The sequence below is a fragment of the Phocoena sinus genome, chromosome 15 (genome assembly GCF_008692025.1).
Source record: "Phocoena sinus isolate mPhoSin1 chromosome 15, mPhoSin1.pri, whole genome shotgun sequence".
NCBI classification, from domain to species: domain Eukaryota; kingdom Metazoa; phylum Chordata; class Mammalia; order Artiodactyla; family Phocoenidae; genus Phocoena; species Phocoena sinus.
Window position 1 is genome coordinate 73,553,988 of NC_045777.1, and position 17,857 is coordinate 73,571,844.

The 17,857-nt window shown below is 41.2% G+C and overlaps 1 protein-coding gene and 1 pseudogene across 3 annotated transcripts in view; one reads left to right on the forward strand and one right to left on the reverse strand.

The window, feature by feature from the left end:
* Positions 1-17,702, forward strand: part of TPST1 (tyrosylprotein sulfotransferase 1) — a 123,441-nt gene extending 105,739 nt beyond the window's left edge. For 2 of the 3 annotated variants that reach the window (XM_032604472.1, XM_032604471.1), the window contains 3 exons: positions 11,130-11,180; positions 14,637-14,683; positions 17,133-17,700. In XM_032604472.1, the coding sequence (XP_032460363.1) occupies positions 11,130-11,180; positions 14,637-14,654 (69 nt within the window). In that variant the 3' untranslated portion in view covers positions 14,655-14,683; positions 17,133-17,700. Of the gene's footprint in view, positions 1-11,129; positions 11,181-14,636; positions 14,684-17,132 lie in introns of all 3 variants that reach the window. The other variant, XM_032604470.1, reaches the window with a different exon arrangement.
* LOC116741021 lies at positions 4,919-5,038 on the reverse strand (annotated as a pseudogene).
* Positions 17,703-17,857: the final 155 nt, after the last annotated feature.

Consider the following 17,857-nt stretch of genomic DNA (forward strand, 5'->3'; position numbering starts at 1 on the left):
AATTACCCTAAAATTTAGGGTAATTAGCTTAAAACAACAAATTATTATCTCACAGTTTCTGTAGATTAGGAATCCAGGTGTGGTTTATCTAGATACCTTGGGTCAAGGTCTTTCATGAGGGTGTGGTCAAACCGTGAGCCAGGACTGCAGTCATCTCAAGGTACAATTGGGAGAGAATCCCTTTCCAAACTCCCTCCTGTGAGTGTGGGCAGGCCTCAGGTCCTTGCTGGCCATTGGCTGGAGATATCAGTTCTTTTGCCACTTGGGCCTCTATAAGGCAGTTCACAGCATGCAGCTGGCTTCCTTCCAATCAAATAAGCAAGAAAGAGTACCCAAGACAGAAGAAACACTTTTGTGACCTAATCTCAGAAATAACATCCCGTCACTTTTGCCATATTCTAGTTGTTAGAAGCAAGTCACTAGATCCAGCTCACACTTAAAGGAAGGGGATTACACATATCATGAATACCAGAAGCAGGGATCATGGGGGCTCAATCTCAGGGAGTGTGGCCACAAACACTTTTAGCATGAAAATAATTTAGAAAAAGTTTAATATTCTCCGTAAGATCAAGCCAGATTCAGAATTAGGCCTCATAACATGTCTGACACTTTCTCCTGTAAATTGTAGAAGCTTGACCATCTGAAACCCTTGGGGAACCCGTCATTCTAGAAAGTCAGGTTTCTGGACAGATTTGTACCATTTAAGACCAAACCTTAATATTTTGGTGTAGAATTCCTCTGCATTTTGATGACATATTTCTTTACCTTCTTAAATAAATACTTGATCATAATTTAAATTTTCATTTCATCCAAAGGAAATTACTGTATGTGTTATAAACAGAAAAATGCCCATCTTCTCTTTATATAGGATATAGAACTATTGGTCCCTTTCTTAAAAAACTCAAAGCTTCCTGTCTGCCTTTTATAATTTCTGTGTCTTCCTTTGTTTCATTTGTCACTTCTCAGTTATCAGTACTTGCCCATTGCCTTCCTGTTTGCTGTATCTGATTGCTACAGGTTGAGACCAGATAACTTACGATGGTTAAAACTGTGTAAAGGAAAAGGGACCTAATGGAGGACTGGATCTGCAGTCTGCAAGTGTGTTAACGACACCCATTTTAGCTGCTTGGAGACTTTTGTTTACACCTTAATTGTAAACTATTACTACAGGTGAGGCTGTGATAACAGGTGAAGTGGTACTGGGCATAGTTGGTCAGTTTCTGATTAATCTTGTAAGAAAGCTGAAAGTGGCCAGAGGACAAGTAACAAGAATGATATAGGGCTTCCCTGGTGGCGCAGTGGTTGAGAGTCTGCCTGCCAATGCAGGGGACATGGGTTCGTGCCCCGGTCCAGCCTGCGCGTCCAGAGCCTGTGCTCCGCAACAGGAGAGGCCACAACAGTGAGAGGCCAGCATACCGCAAAAAAAAAAAAAAAAAAAGAATGATACATTGCTTGCTTCAGCCAGTATTCAGAACCCCTTCTTTCTTGGGTTTTTGAAACTTCACAGGCAGCTTAGATAAATTCTCCTCCCTTCTCTAGCTCCGTAGCCTAGGTAATTCCACGATTGAAGGCTTTGCTTATAACAGAGTTAATTATACCTCACTCCAGAAATTTGAATCTGACTTTAGTCTATAAACCCAAAACAACAAATACAATTTACTTTTCTATTTAAGTTATTTCTTTTGAAATGGTATACGTCACCAGCCAAAGCCTCTTAAATGGAAGCGTGCTGTCACTGTCACAAGTAAAAGCTATAAGGCAGGGTTAAATATGCGGAGCTCACTTTTTTTTTTTTTGCAGTACGCGGGCCTCTCACTGTTGTGGCCTCTCCCGTTGCGGAGCACAGGCTCCGGACGCGCAGGCTAAGCGGCCATGGCTCACGGGCCCAGCTGCTCTGTGGCATGTGGGATCCTCCCGGACCAGGGCACGAACCCGTGTCCCCTGCATCAGCAGGCGGACTCTCAACCACTGCGCCACCAGGGGAGCCCTCACATTTTTATATGCATTTCTTTTAGACCTTGTTTAGTGTTTTGCTCTGTGAGAAGATCAAGAGCAGTGTGGTAATCTTTATAAATTGTTAGACACAGACCAGGAGGCCTGCTCGAGGGGGCAAGGGTGGAACTGAGAAAGTATTCCTTGTGGTATTCAGGCTTTGAGAAACTTCTTTCAGAATCGCAAAATGTTAGAGCTTGGAAGGGAGTGGTTAAAAAAAAAACCACTTAGTCCTTTTCCCTCAGCTCCAGTGTCTTTCACATAGTTAACAATACAGCTGAAGTTTATGGGAAATACACATCTCTCCTTCTTATCTTTTTTCTCTGCATAACATAGAATTCCTTTTCCAGTAGTAATGTGTTCCTTTACTTAGCAGTCTTATAAATAGTGGTTTCCAGCTTCTGCAAAGCTTTTAGCCACGTTGCTCACGTGGACCTCAGAGAACATACATACTATGAGTACACCCTCACCACATGTTTCTTTAAAACTAAGTACTATTGGGTCCTTTAATTTTAGCACCTCTTCTTCTCCTTTTCTATCTACAGCTTTGCAGAGACCACCAAACTAGAGACCCCAAACCCGTTTGTCACCACTAAAACGTAATATATGAAGATGGAAAGCTGTTGTAGGAATAGTAAATGACTTAGCAGAGTGGAAGATAGCTGAATTTATATGCCTGAAAAAGGGGGGATGCAAGCAAGCAGAGGAACAAGAAACAAGCCAGTTCACCCTGAACCCTACAGAAGTTCAGGGATTTGGAAACATCAGGTATTAGGGGAGGGGGATGAGGTCTGATACTAAAAAGAGAGAGATCAAAAGTCTGTATAGAGCAGTTAGACTTCAGATCACCACCCTTCCCTTCCCCTTGCAGAAGAAGTACATTCTCTTAGAGAGAAAATAGGGACATTAGGAATAGAGTTAGGGCTCCAAATTGAAAATCAGAGCATTAAGTGAAAGTCTGCTTTCTGAAAAAATAAATTATCATTAGATGATGCCTCAATTCTCTACCTCTACCCAGCTGAAGAATGCTGGTACCAAGGTAAGAGATTGTGGTGCTTTCTCTACGTTCTTAACTACCCCCCAAAAAAAGCCTACAAACATGATACATGGAGAACCCTGACCAAATAAAAGCTGGCTGAGGAAGTATACCTGCAGTTAGACTCAACCCTCATAAACGGAGTTCTGCTTCATAGCCAAGACTCACTGGACATCTGTAGAACTTCTCTAACATGAAAGAGACTAAAAGAAAGATAAAAAAGAACCTCAGAGGAAACAACATGTAAAGAGCAAAAGAAACGTAAATGAACTATAATTGACGTTCTTAAAAAGTAGAACAGGGACTTTCCTGGTGGCACAGTGGTCAAGAATCCGCCTGCCAATGCAGGGGACACGGGTTCGAGCCCTATTCCGGGAAGATCCCAGATGCCGCGGAGCAGCTAAGCCCATGCACTACAACAACTGAGCCTGTGCTCTAGAGCCCACGAGCCACAACTACTGAGCCCGCCTGCTGCAACTCCTGAAGCCCGCGCACCTAGAGCGCATGCTCCGCAACAAGAGAAGCCACTGCAATGAAAAGCCTGCACACCACAACAAAGAGTAGCCCCTGCTCGACACAACCAGAGAAAACCCACACACAGCAACGAAGACCCAATGCAGCCATAAATAAATAAATTTATTTTAAATAAAACAACGTAGAACAAAAAGACCAAGAGATGACTTGGAGAGGAAAAAAAAATTAGAGGCTTAATTCAAGTGGTCTAACATTTGACTAATCGGAGTCCAAGAAAAATAGAGAAAATGATGAGTGGGAAATTATCAAAGTAATAATTTAAGGATATTCCCAAGAACAGAAGGACATGTATCTCCAGTACCGATGAGTGAAGAAAATGAGCCTCATCAAGGCACCTTATCATAAAATTATAGAACCACCAGGGATAAAGAGAAAATTCTTAAATCTTGCAGAGTGAAAACAAAGGTCACATACAAAGGACCAGGAATTAGAATGATATCAGCCATGCCAACAGAAACATGGGAAAATAGAAGACAATGGAGCAATGCCATAATTTCAGAGAGAAAATTACTACATTCTAGAATTATATAACTGGATGAACTTTCAGCCAGGTGTTAGGATAAGATAAAGACGTTTTCAGACATACAAAAAGATAAATACTGTATATTATCACTTATACATGGAACCAAAAAAAATAAAGCAAGCTAGAGAATATAACGAAAAGAAACAGGCTCACGGATATGGAAAACAAACTAGTGCTTACCAGTGGGGAGAGGGAAGGGGGGCGGGTCAAGATAGAGGTAAGGGATTAAAAGGTACAAACTACTATTGTAAAATAAATAAGTTACAAAGATACATTGTACACCACAGGGAATATAGCCAACATTTTATAATAACTATAAATGGAGTATAATTTTTAAAAATTATGAATCACTGTGTTGTACACCTGAAACTTATGTAATATTGTAAATCAACTATACCTCAAATTTTTTTTTTTTTTTGGATAGGAAAGTAGGATTTATTGGTGGGCATGAGTAAGGAGGGGACAGCGCCAAGGCTGTCATGCAGGCAGGGCCCACCATTCATCCAGGGGCCACGATTAGGGATGTATTTGACTCCACAGCCTTCTGGGATGAGCTGCTTTTCTGGCACCATGTTTTCAAATTCATCTGCATTAAACTTAGTGAATCCCCACTTGGAGATTTGGATCTTCTGGCAGCCAGAGAACTTGAACTTGGCCCTGCAGAGGGCCTCAAGCACATGCTCCTTGTTCTGCAGCTTGGTGCGGATGGACATTATGACTTAGCCTATGAGAACTCTGGCCACTGTGCCCTGGGGCTTTCCAAAGGCACCGCGCATACCCGTCTGGAGCCTAGAGTGGGGACAGCATGCCAGTCGTTAATGTCCACTGGAAAGGGCTGTCTCCAAGGTCCCTTAGGGCAACCCATACAGGCAAAGGGCTGCATACACTACCGAGGAGGCTGCTGTTTGCAGCCATTGTGCACCGGGCCCGGCCCCCATGGGGATATACCTCAATTTAAAAAAAAGAAAGAAAGGGAAAATGGGGGAAATGGGCAAAAGATCTGCATAGACACACTTTGCTGAAGGAAAATATACCAATGGCAGCTAAGCATATGAAAAGGTGCTCAACATTGTATGTCATTAGGAAAATCCAAATTAAAGCAATGAGATACCTCTACGCACCTAGTAGAATGGCCAAAATTCAAAACACTGACACCACCATATCATTGTGAGGATGTGGAGTAACAGAAGCCTCATACATTGCTGGTGGGAATGCAAAATGGTACAGCCACTTGGAAGACAGCTTGGCAGTTCCTTATAAAATTAAACATACACTTACCTTGTAATCCAGCAGTCACATTCCTTGGTATTTACCCAAATGAGTTGAAAACTTATGTTCACACAGAACCTGTACACAGATGTTTACAGCAGCTTTGTTCATAATTGCTACAACTTGTAATTTGTAAGCCACCAAGATGTCCTTCAGTAGGTGAATGGGTAAATAAATATCCAGGCAATGGAACATTATTCAGTGATTAAAAGAAGTGAGTTATCAAGTTGCAGAAAGACATAGAGGAACCTTAAGTGCATATTACTAAGTGAAAGAAGCCAATCAAAAGGCTGCATACTGTATGATTCCAACTCTATGGAGATAGTAAAAAGATTGGGGGAAGGTAGGGAGGGCTAAATAGATGGAGCACAGGGCATTTTTATGCTAGTGGAACTATTCTGTGTGCTACTGTAATGGTGGATACATGTGTCAAAACCCATAGAAAGTACAACACAGAGAGTGAACCCTAGTGCAAACTAAAACTTCAGTTAATAACAGTATATCTGTGCTGGTTTGTTAATTGTAACAAATGTACCACAGTAACGCAGGATGTTAATAATTGGGGAAAACTGTAGGAGAGGGAGAGGAAGTATATGGGGACTCTGCTTTCAACTCAGTTTTTCTGTAAACCTAAATCTGCTCTACAAATAAAGTCTATTATTTAAAAAGTATATGAGGCAATTATTAGCTTTAGCTAAAACAGCACAAATTGTGTAAGAAAATGTAACTGTGATATTTATATTGTCATAATAATGAAAACTTACAGAATGTGGCTTTAAACAAAAATTATTGTTTAATTTTTGAGAGACTAGAGGAAGGGAAGTATTATGATCTAATATCCTCATCTGTCATAATAGAAAGTCTGTGTAACAAAAGTGAACGTCTGAACGTGTTCCTATCCAAAGGCGTTTCCTCCCTGTGTACCCAAGCCCATCTCCCTGTTTCCTATATCATCACATTTTGCATTCCAGCAGAATCTTTCCCATCAACAAACAAATATGCCTTTAATTCTTCTATCTTAACACACACACACGCACACACACACACAAACACACTACACTTATGCCAGGTGCCCTGCCACTGCCATTCCATTTCTTTGCTTCCCTTTACTTAAAAGCTCATTTTCTGTACTCCTGTCTCCAGTTCCACTCCCTCTATTTTTTCTTACATTCACTCCATTCAGAATTTCACAACTACCATTCTACTTAATTTGCTCTTGTCAAGGTCACAGTGACCTTCACGTTGCTTAGCCAATGGTGAGTTATCATCTTGTCTCCCAGCCTCTTTTGATACAATCGATTACTCCCTCCTTGATATGTTTCCTTCACCTGGCTTCTAGACACCACTTTTTAAATTTTTCCTTCTGTGTCATTGGTGGCCTCTTCTCAGTCTTCTTTGCTGATTCTTCCTTTTCTCCCTGATCTCTTAATGTTAGAATGCCCCCATATCTCAGTCTTAAGTCCTCTGCTCTTCTCTGTCTACCCTGAGCACCTGAGTTATCTCATCAGGTATCAAGTTTTAAATACCATCTATAAGTTGATGATTCTCAAATTTATAGATCCCAGCCCAGACCTCTTCCATGAACCCTAGATTTGTATATCTAACTGGCTACTTGACATTTTCATTTATTGTCTAATAGACATCTGAAGCTTAACATTTCTGAAATTGAACCCCTGAATATCTGCTATATCCAGGACCTTTCCCAACTGAGTTGATGGCAACTTCATATTTCCAGTTGGTAGTTGCTTAGGCCAAAAGCCTTGGAGTCATCCTTGACTCCCCTTTGCTCTCTCACATTCCACATCCAGTCTGTTAGGAAATCTAGACATGATTAGGAAAAGAAAATCCACAAACGTACCACTTCTCACCACCTCCACCACTGCCTCCTTGTCATCCTGTCTTGTCTGGATTACTGCTGTTGCCTCCGCACTTCTGTCCTTGGCCCTTTACAGTCTAAACAGAGCAATTAGGATGACCCTTTTAAAATCTAAGCCCCATCATGGTACTTAGTAGCCTCCCATTTCACTACACTGGACAAATTAATTTCTCTGTGCCTCCGTTGCTTCATCTGTAAAAAGAGAATACTACCTCCCTCAGGAGATTGTGGGATTCGATAAGGTGATAAATGTGAAACGCATGCTCAACACTAACTTGGTGCAGAGAAAATAATAAAGTTTAGCTGCTGTTCGTATTATTTTTATTGCCAATGCACCCTCTAAATCAGAAGCCTACTTTTGTTGTTCTTCAGTGTTTGCGGTGGGAGGGCTCTGTAGGAGCATTTGGATTCTGACTGCCTAGCTCATTTCTGTCTAGCAAAATCCTCAGTTCATTAGTACCAGAGATTAGTACGTCCAGAAACACTGTTCCTTTAGCCAGAGGAAATTCCACTCCTAACTTTGCCGTACTTGGTTTCCTGCACTAAATATGAACTGCTTTGTCAGTAGAAAGTGTTCTTTTTGTCAGTACTGTAGTTCCTAAATTTTGAAGCACTTTTTCCTTAAAGGATAATGAGAGGAGACAGCTTCCCACTTATTTATTTTTTTTTTGCGGTACGCGGGCCTCTCACTGTTGTGGCCTCTCCCGTTGCGGAGCACAGGCTCTGGATGCGCAGGCTCAGTGGCCATGGCTCACAGGCCCAGCCGCTCCGCGGCATGTGGGATCTTCCCGGACCGGGGCACGAACCCGCGTCCCCTGCATCGGCAGGCAGACTCTCAACCACTGCACCACCCGGGAAGCCCCCGACTTATTTTTTTTTTTTTTCCGACTTATTTTTTGATTGAGGCTTTTGTCTGATGTCTTATCCTGAACCCCCCCCCTTTTATTTTATTACATTTGTAACATCACATTTTTAAGGTTTTGGTTTTTCCCCCCTTTCATGTAAGCCTTACCTCTCTGGAACTGTTGTTTTCTGGAAGACACTTATAATATTTAATGTTCCCACTTGTATTTTCTGTCATGCCTTACAACACACCAAAAAGAGAAGGGGAAATTTAACAGATTTGCTAATAGTAGTAAAATGCAAAGAGCGTGGTATAATGGGAGAGTGCTGAGCCAGGGCCTTCTGAGCCTCACTCTGCCACTCACTAGCTGTATGACCCTGTGGGCTTGCGTTGAACCTTCTGCTTGAATTCTAGCAGAAGAGGCTAGCTAAGAGAGAGGAGAGTTGGTTTCTGAGAGGATGCGAGGAATATAAGAAAAGTTTCTTAGGGACCAAACCCACTAACACTGGAAGAAGCACTGGGGCAAGCAAACTTGTTCAGGTTCGGTAAAGGAGCCAAGGCACAGGACCCTAGGCCTGAGCAGCTTATGCTTAGAGACTTGGAGGATGGGGGTTGGGACTCAGTTCCCTGAATAGAGGGAGAAGGAAAGACACTTGAGAATCTGGTAAAAAGCAAAAACAAAAAACCTATTCTAATGGCTTGAGCCCCTGCTTTGGATATCGTGTCTGCTTGTCCCACAGATAGTAGAGACAGGCACAGTGGAAGTCAGTATTAACATGATACACACACACTTCCTACATCAGAAAGCTGGAACAGGAATACAGTGTTATATGTCAATTATATCTCAGTAAAACTGGGGGGAAATGAAGAAAGCTGGAACACTCTCTGGACTGTGGTGCTGGAGTAAAGCAAACAGGATTCTGACATGCAGCTTCTTCAGGGAGCAGTTAGGCCAACCCTCCAGTGACCTGGGACTCTTTGAGGGTATGAAGGTTTCGAGGCACTCCTAACAGCTGCATTTTTGTTATCCTGCACTCACCTCAGCTTCCAGTGTGATGCATATCTAAAGAAATATCTTATGCATAAGCCTCTTCGCTCTGCTTTAATTTAGCCTTCCTAGAACTGTAGCAGTGACCCTAAGGAATAGACCAGGTTTTAGAAATTGCAGAGAAAGAGACAGGAAAACAGTACATTCATTCTCTCAATCTCAGAAGGAATACTGCTACTTTTAGAAGTGGATCAGTCATCTTATGACCAAGTAAAAATCCTTTAGGTCTGTAGGCTTTAGTATTCACCATTTAGAGGATTTCTTTGTGCTCTGAGGAGCTACCCAGTGACTCTCTTCCCAATGACAATCCATAGTTTCTTCCTGTAGTTTCTCGAGCCCAGCAGTTATCAAACTGTAGCTGATGGAGACTTTCTTCACTCTTGATTGACATGAATAGTTCCCAGTTTTTTTCTGTTGTTGACAGTGTTGAAACAAACATCTTTGCACTTAAAATGTGTGTGTATGTGTGTGTGAAAGAGAGAGCAAGACAGAGCGAGAGTAGTAAATTCCTAAGCTACTGGCTTGTTTTGTTATTGAAGTGTAACATACGTAGAGAAAAGTATCCAAGTCATAGCTCAATAAATGATCACAAAATGAACACATCTTTATAATCGCTACCCATATCAAGACAGAAAACTACCAGCACGCTGGAAGCCTCTCTCATCCCCCTGCCAATCACCACCACCCTGCTCCTCCCCAGAGTAAACAGTATCCCGATTTCTAACATCAGAGTTGCTTTGCCTATTTTTGAGCTTTAAAAGTTTTAAATGGAGACATGTGTCAATAGTATATTATTTTTGGAGATCTGGCTTGTTTCTTCTCATCATTATGTGTTGGGATTCATCTACATTGTTGGTTTAGTAGTAGTTCATTTTTAAAATTGCAGTATGGTATATCATTATATAGATAAACACATTTATTTATTCGTTCTAACTGTACTGCTCTGCAGTGCCACCTTTGTCATAAACCAGTTATCTCTAAATGGGGGTCTGTTTCTGGACTCTTCATTTTGTTTCATTAATATATTTGTCTATCCTCGTGCCAAAACCTTACCGCCTTGATTATAGCTATGTTTTTTGTATGTATAGGTGTATAATATTCTATTATGATAGAATAAGTCCTTCCACTTTGTTCCTTTTAAGATTACCTTGATTATTCTTGGCCCTATGCATTTCCATAAAACTTTTACAATCAGCTTGAAATTATTCCTACCCCTATCCCTACCCCTACCCCTACCCCAAAAAAGCATGCTAGAATTTTTATTGGAAATCCTTTGAGGAGAATGGACAGCTTTACTATGTTGAATGCTACAATCCCTGAAAGTGGTGTGTCTCTCTATTTATTTGGTCTTTAATTTCTCTCAATAATATTTTATAGTTTTCTATGTAAACATCTTACACACCTTTTAAAAAACTATTTCCTAATTATTGCTGCTATTAGAAACATACTTTTATATGTTGAAAAGAGTAAGTTTTTAATTATAAGATTTTATAAGGTTAAAAGTATATATCATTTTAAGAACCACCTAATATTCAAATTATTATGGGAATATTGGGTACATTAAGAAAAGTGAAGCTGAATTAAATCAGAGTTGTAAGGTTGGAGATGTCAGAAGGAAATCAGGAGGAGCCTATTCCTAAATTATGTGAATTCTGTGTTGGTTGCTGGAGAGAGAAGGCTTGGGCTTGCTTTCTCTCTCAGCTAAAATGATTGTAACTTGGAATGTTAGGATGCTTTTCTTTCTTCTTCAGAGACTCTACGACCTCTCCCAGCCAGCCCACAAGTTGGGAGCACCCAGGCAAAAGTAGAGCAAGTGGGGTCAGAGTGAATAGGGATTTCACTCAGTCCTCAACTCAGGCTGCTTCTGAACTGACGGGCTTCCCTCCCGTTCTAAAACTTGCCAAAAATGAAGCAGTGAACCCATCCACTATCAGTCCTTGCAAGCATCCCAAAGTGATGATGACAATACCTGTTTCCTTAAACTCATACTTGGCTTTGTTTTTCCAGGTCTATAAAGGAGAATTTCAGCTACCTGAATTTCTTAAAGGAAAACCTCAGGTACTGTGTCTGCTTCCTCCTCTTGATATACAATAATAGATGGGCTCTCGCATTGAAGTAATCTTTTCAAAGAGATAATGCTATGTGCTGGTGGTAGAAAGACTGGCTTCTGCAGGGATATCAGCTCGGTGCTTTGTGACCACCTAGAGGGGTGGGATAGGGAGGGTGGGAGGGAGACGCCAGAGGGAGGAGATGTGGGGATATATGTATATGTATAGCTGATTCACTTTGTTATAAAGCAGAAGCTAACACACCATTGTAAAGCAATTATACTCCAATAAAGATGTTAAAAAACAGAAAAAAGACTGGCTTCTGGTAATTGTTGGTTTTAACAGTCTGTGTTAAACAGATTTGTTAAATTTAACAATTTAACACAGTCTGAATTTCAGCGGGCTCAGTGTCTTCCAAGAGTAGGGAAATACTTTATTGATAACTAAAATCTGATTGCTTGAGGTCGCCCACAAGCTACACAGTATTCCACATATAAGGAGCCTGCCTTGGTGAATCTGCTCCAGGCTTCTGATACCTAACTTGAAATAAAAATGTATAGCCACCCTTTGTTCTTATTACATATACATCCATGGCCTTTTCATTTTTCTCATTTGGAGCCTAGAAGACTTGTGAATACATTATACGCACAGCCATTGACCCTCAACTGCTAAGTCCCCCAAGTTGGGAATGGATGGTATGAGTCTGAAGTTTATAACTTTTACTTTTTAAAAAATTAATTAAAACAGATCCAGAATTCTCCTTGTAATGTCACACTGTCACTTACTTGGATTCCAATATTGTTTCTTGAGTTGAAGAGAAATAGGTGACGTTACGGCCGACAGGCCTAGAGTAGCCCAGAGTGTCCTGCGTGAGCACATCACCTGCCATTCCTATGCAGTAGTGGGAAGAAATCAATGACTACAGCCTGAGTCCAGCAGAAGACTCCCCTGTCCAGCATGGTGATAATACATGTTGCCTCCAGGCTGCTGCTATCAGTGATTAGCTTGTTAATAGGAAATGAAGACCCAGCACTGAACTCAGTTTCTAAAAGTGTTCCAGATCTGGGTTGTTGAGGGGAACCTCACAGATTGTGTGAAGTTGTGTTGCCTAAAGCAAGCCTAGAGTACATGGGCTTCTCTGTAAGAGCAGCTGTGTCTCACACCAGGATTGAAGGCTCTGTCTTCTCAGATCCTTGTCTCATAACAACCATCAATAACTGATACATATTACTTGAGTATTTAAACTACTTTCATGGTATATGCTTATTAACATATGTTTAATTTTAATCCATCCATTCATTCATTTATTTAAAAATGTCTACTGAATTACTTTTATGTGTGAGAAATTGAAATAAGGCCTCAAGAGTCAGAGGAAAAAAAAAGATCTTCTCAGAGGAACTCCTTATCTATCCAAAAGACTCTGATCAGCTTTTGCAGACAAAGGGGCACAGGGGCCCTGAGCCTTGGCTGGGCAAGATGTGCCAGAAACCTGGATGGATTCGTGAACAAGTTGTCACTCACTTACAGGCTATGGTAACTGGAGCCAGAGAATAATCCAAGAGGGAGAGTCTTGAAGAAATGTCAAATCCAAAGGCTGTTTTGCATAGTAAGTCTGAAGGAGTCAAGAAAGGGAATTTGAGACTAAAACTAAAGGGACACCCCTGCTTCACAGCATACATAAAAATCATTTCCAGGTTGGTTATAGGCCTAAATGTGAAAGGCAAAATAATAAAGTTTCTAGGAGGCAATAAAGGAGAATATCTTCATGACCTTAAGAGAGAGGGATTTCTTAAGTGAGTTATAAAAAATACTGATCATTAATTTAATTTAATTAATTAATTTATTTAAACATCTTTATTGGAGTATAATTGCTTTACAATAGTGTGTTAGTTTCTGCTTTATAACAAAGTGAATCAGCTATACATATACATATATCCCCATTTCTCCTCCCTCTTGCGTCTCCACCCTCTCACCCTCCCTATCCCACCCCTCTAGGTGGTCACAAAGCACCTAGCTGATCTCCCTGTGTTATGCGGCTGCTTCCCACTAGCTAGCTATCTGTTTTACATTTGGTAGTGTATATATTAGTCCATGCCACTCTCTTACTTCGTCCCAGCTTACCCTTCCCCCTCCCCATGTCCTCAAGTCCATTCTCTACATCTGCATCATTATTCCTGTCCTGCCCCTAGGTTCTTCATAACCATTTTTTTTTTTTAGATTCTATATATATGTGTTAGCATACGGTATTTGTTTTTCTCTTTCTGACTTACTTCACTCTGTATGACAGACTCTAGGTCCATGCACCTCACTACAAATAACTCAATTTTGTTTCTTTTTATGGATCATTAATTTTAAAATGGATAATTTGGACTACATTAAAATTGAGAACATTTACTTATTAGAAAGCATCATAAAGACAGTAAAAAAGGACACCTTAAGGGGGGGAAATTTTTGAAACAAAAGATTCATCAGTATAGAGAATTCCTACAAATAAATAAGGAAAAGGTAATAAAAAATTGGGCAAAAGACTTAACATAGGCACTTCAAGCCCCGTTCTGGTTAGTTTCATTTAATGTATCACACACATACTAGAAAAAAGCCTATAAAAGGCTTTTATTTAACGTCTAATACATGAGAAAACTGAAGCACACAGAACTCTCAGGATTACATTTAGCTAGAATTCTGACAAAACTCAGGAAAGTGCTATACTTAAGATTATAGTCTTGGGAATTCCCTGGCGTCCAGTGGTTAGGACTCTGCACTTCCACTGCCGGGGGCCCGGATTCGATCACTGGTGGGGGAACTAAGATCCCACAAGCCACACGGTGTGGCCAAAAAAATATATATATAGTTTTGTTATAAAGAAAACAATTCAAGACCAACCAAATGAAGAGACACATTGGACAAGGTCTGGGAGAGTCTCAGACTCAGAGTTCCTGTGCCCATTCCCTGTGGAATCAGTGTACTTCTCCCTCAGAGCACATCAGTGTGATCACCAACCAGGGCGCTCCCCTGAACTTCGGCATCCAGAGTTTTTACTGAAGTCTAAGTACATAGGCATGATTGATTGACTCATTGGCATGGAATTGAACTCAATCCCCAGTCATAGTCCCCTTCCCAGAAGCTGGGCTAGCTCAGAGCCCCAACCCTCAAATCACAGGTTGGTCTTCCTGGTGACCAGCCCTCATCCTGAGTCATCTCATCTCTTAGCAGAAACTCAGGTATGATCTAAGAGGCTCATGAATAACAAAGACACTCCTGTTACCTGGAAAATTCCAAGGATTTAGAGTCTCCCTACCAGGAACGAGAGCCAAAGGCCAGTCATCTTCTTTATTATACAACAGTAGCAGACGGAATTCATTAGAAAGTCTCTGATCACAGCCTGCAAGCTACACCTGATATTTTGACAAGAGCAGTCACTTCTCATGCTAACCAACGTTAAAACATCTTTTGCTTCCTTCCACAGACTGAGCAAGTGGAATAACAGAGCCAGGAACCTCTTGCATACTTGAGGTGAGGTTGGGGACATTGCTGGGTCTTTGGGTTTCACTGCTTAGGCTCTCGGGAGGCAGCGCAGCAGGTGGAGGGCACAGCCCTGGGGTCAGTTCACCTGCTTTGGAATCTTGGCTCTGTGTGGCATTGAGCAAGTTACTTAACTTCTCTGTGTCTTAGTTTCTGCATCTGTAAAATGAGGACGATGTTAATAAGAGAGTGGTAGAATTAACCATGATAATGTCTGCCAGAAGCCTGGCACATAGTAAGCACTCAAACAGTGTTAGTTATTATTTTCAGTATGAGGAGGGGTTTAAAATGATAAAATATTTTAGCTGAAAGAAACCTGAAGGCCATCAACCTCAACCACCTGTTTACTGATAAGGAAACTGATCCTAGAGAGAGGATTTGTCAAGTTCACATCATAGGTCGGAAAAACCCAAGGCTAAAGAGCACCGTCTCCTGACATCCAGCCGGGGATTCTTTCACCACCCTGTGCTGCTTCCTCTGCATGCTGGATGTGCAGATGTTTTTGCGCTAATATTTTCGGGAGTTGCCTGGTTGGTTTTTCAACCTTGCTGATGTTAATGCATTATGCTGTCTTAATGTTTGTAACCTATGTTGTCTCATTGTAGTTAAAGGCTACAGTGTGGAGCAGGACTTATCAGCCCTTTCTATCTGAGTAATCATCAGGTGCATGTCCAGGGATACCAGCCAATTAGTGGCAAAGCTGGTTTCTGAACCTAGACCTCCTGACATGGCTGCTCAGACCTCACACCCCTATCCCACACTTTCTTAAGATTCTGTTTTGCTCTGAATATTTTGGTTATGCCTTAGATCATTTGGAACTTGAAAAGCTTTCTTTAAAATATGATTTTTCCTGGGAATTCCCTAGCAGCCAAGGGGTTAGGGCTCCGTGCTTCCACTACAGGGGGCAGGGTTTGATCCCTGGTCGAGGAAGTAAGGTTCCACAGCCGTGCAGTGTGGGGAAAAAAATTAAATAAAGTAAAATAAAATAAAATACTAAAATAAATAAAAAGAAAACCTATTATAAAAAAGTAAAAAATAAAATCTGTTTTTTTCTTATAGTTTTGTTTGCTGTTTTATTTTATATAATAACCATGTATTGAGTGTGTACTCCATACCAGGTGTAAAATACCAAGCATCATATATATATATAGTATATATATGATATATTATATGATATCTATAATAAGTATATATATTATTCATATATATACATATATGAATGATTTCATTCAAGTTTCAAACCACTCTGGCAAGTAGGTGATATTATTCCTCTTCTACTGTTGAGAAAATTGAGATTGAATAATTTGATTTGAATAAGAGGTTCTTATGACTTGCTGTGTGCTAGTAGATTATAGATGGAAAAAACACATGAATGCTCCTATGCCATGTCAAAATCACGGATGGCAGTGAGTTAATATTCATAGGTTTTAGGAATTATGATTGCCTTTTTTGCTAAGAAGCAAATGCTAAATGTAGACTTCAACTCGATGGGCATACAGGTATAACAGCCGTTATCAGGCCTTGGATAATTTTGTTTATTCAAAAATCCTTTCAAAAGTATAGATAGGGCTTCCCTGGTGGCGCAGTGATTGAGAGTCCGCCTGCCGATGCAGGGGACCTGGGTTCATGCCCCGGTCCGGGAGGATCCCGCATGCCGCAGAGCGGCTGGGCACGTGGGCCATGGCCGCTGGGCCTGCGCGTCCGGAGCCTGTGCTCCGCGACGGGAGAGGCCACAGCAGTGAGAGGCCCACGTACCGAAAAAAAAAAAAGTATAGATAAATTCCCTCCTGGAAACATGCATACAGGGATTCGTTACTGACCAGCTGTTTTACAAGACAGAATGCAGTGTCAGTGGACTCCAGCCTTGAGTGGCCTCCACAGCAGCATTTCATCCTTGTTTGCTTATCGAGGCTTGTAGGTGCCCACGTGCAATGAGAGAAGGACTCGGGAGAAGCCAGGAAGACGTCAAAGCATCTCAAGACAAATCATAGTCTTTCTCTTGTCTTTCGGATCCCTTTGGCATATGAACGACAGTCACTGTGTTTCCTAAAGCTTCCTTTAAAGAATTTCAGTATCCACTTTTTCATACTGAGTCAGCATGTTCGACCCCTGGACGTTTGACGTCCCTGTCAGTGCCCCTGCAGTAGCTTCAGTTGCAGATGACAGGTGCAGTCATTTAGAAATGGGCAGGAACAGCCCTTGCTTTGGCTGCCATCCTTTTGTGTTGCACATCGAAGCTACTGGCAGGCATCTAAAAGCATCCCAGACTGAGGGAGAGTGTGCCTCTCTGGTAGTCCTGAGGCAGCTGTTCTCATAACGGTCCATCCCCCTACCTGTCTACCTGGCTTGTGCCAGGCCCACAGCTGGAAAGGAGGCGGTGTCGTGCAGGGGAGAACAAACTGACTGCATACCTGTAACACATTCTGTTTGTTTGCCCTAGGGAAGACTGCTGCCTTTTCAGTAGCAGAGAAGTTTCTAGGACTGGCTGTTTCTAGGACTGGCTGTCCCCTGCTGAGATCAGTGGAGTATAGGTACCATGGCCCGAATCTCCTTCTCATTTGCCAGTCTCTTCCCACTGAGAGGGTGAGATGTCAGCACACATTCGGACCCTCCTGAGTGACCTGCTTCTTCCCGAGTTCAGTGCTCTTGATTACGTGCACGGCCCTGTGGAGAAGGAGCCCAGGGAGGATGTGTGCTTTCTCTTAAAACTGCTCTGGTCCTCATCTTTTCTTACCAGATTCCAAACTTTGTTTTCAAGGGGAGGGTTTAAAGATGGGATTCTGTAAGCAAAATTGGGTAGTTTCATCTTGGAATAGGTTATCTGTACATGTTCTAATGTTTTGTAGAACACTTGTACCTGTTTAAATGTATTGATGTGGATAATATTAAATATCTTAATTATTTAAATAATTCATTGTATTGTTTCTGAGAAGTTGAGGAATTACCACATACATTTACAACTTGATGACTTTTGTATTTTATTTTTCAAAATAAAAGCTTTAAATGTGAAGCACTGGTAGTTTACATGTTTTCATTACTGTGATTTCTGAGAAGCAATAAGACCTATCAGATAATTATCTGATAAACAGTTTCTTCAGCTGCTGTATTTTAGATATTCCCCTCTATACGTCATAATTTCTTAGTGAAGTTTTTGCTATAATTTAT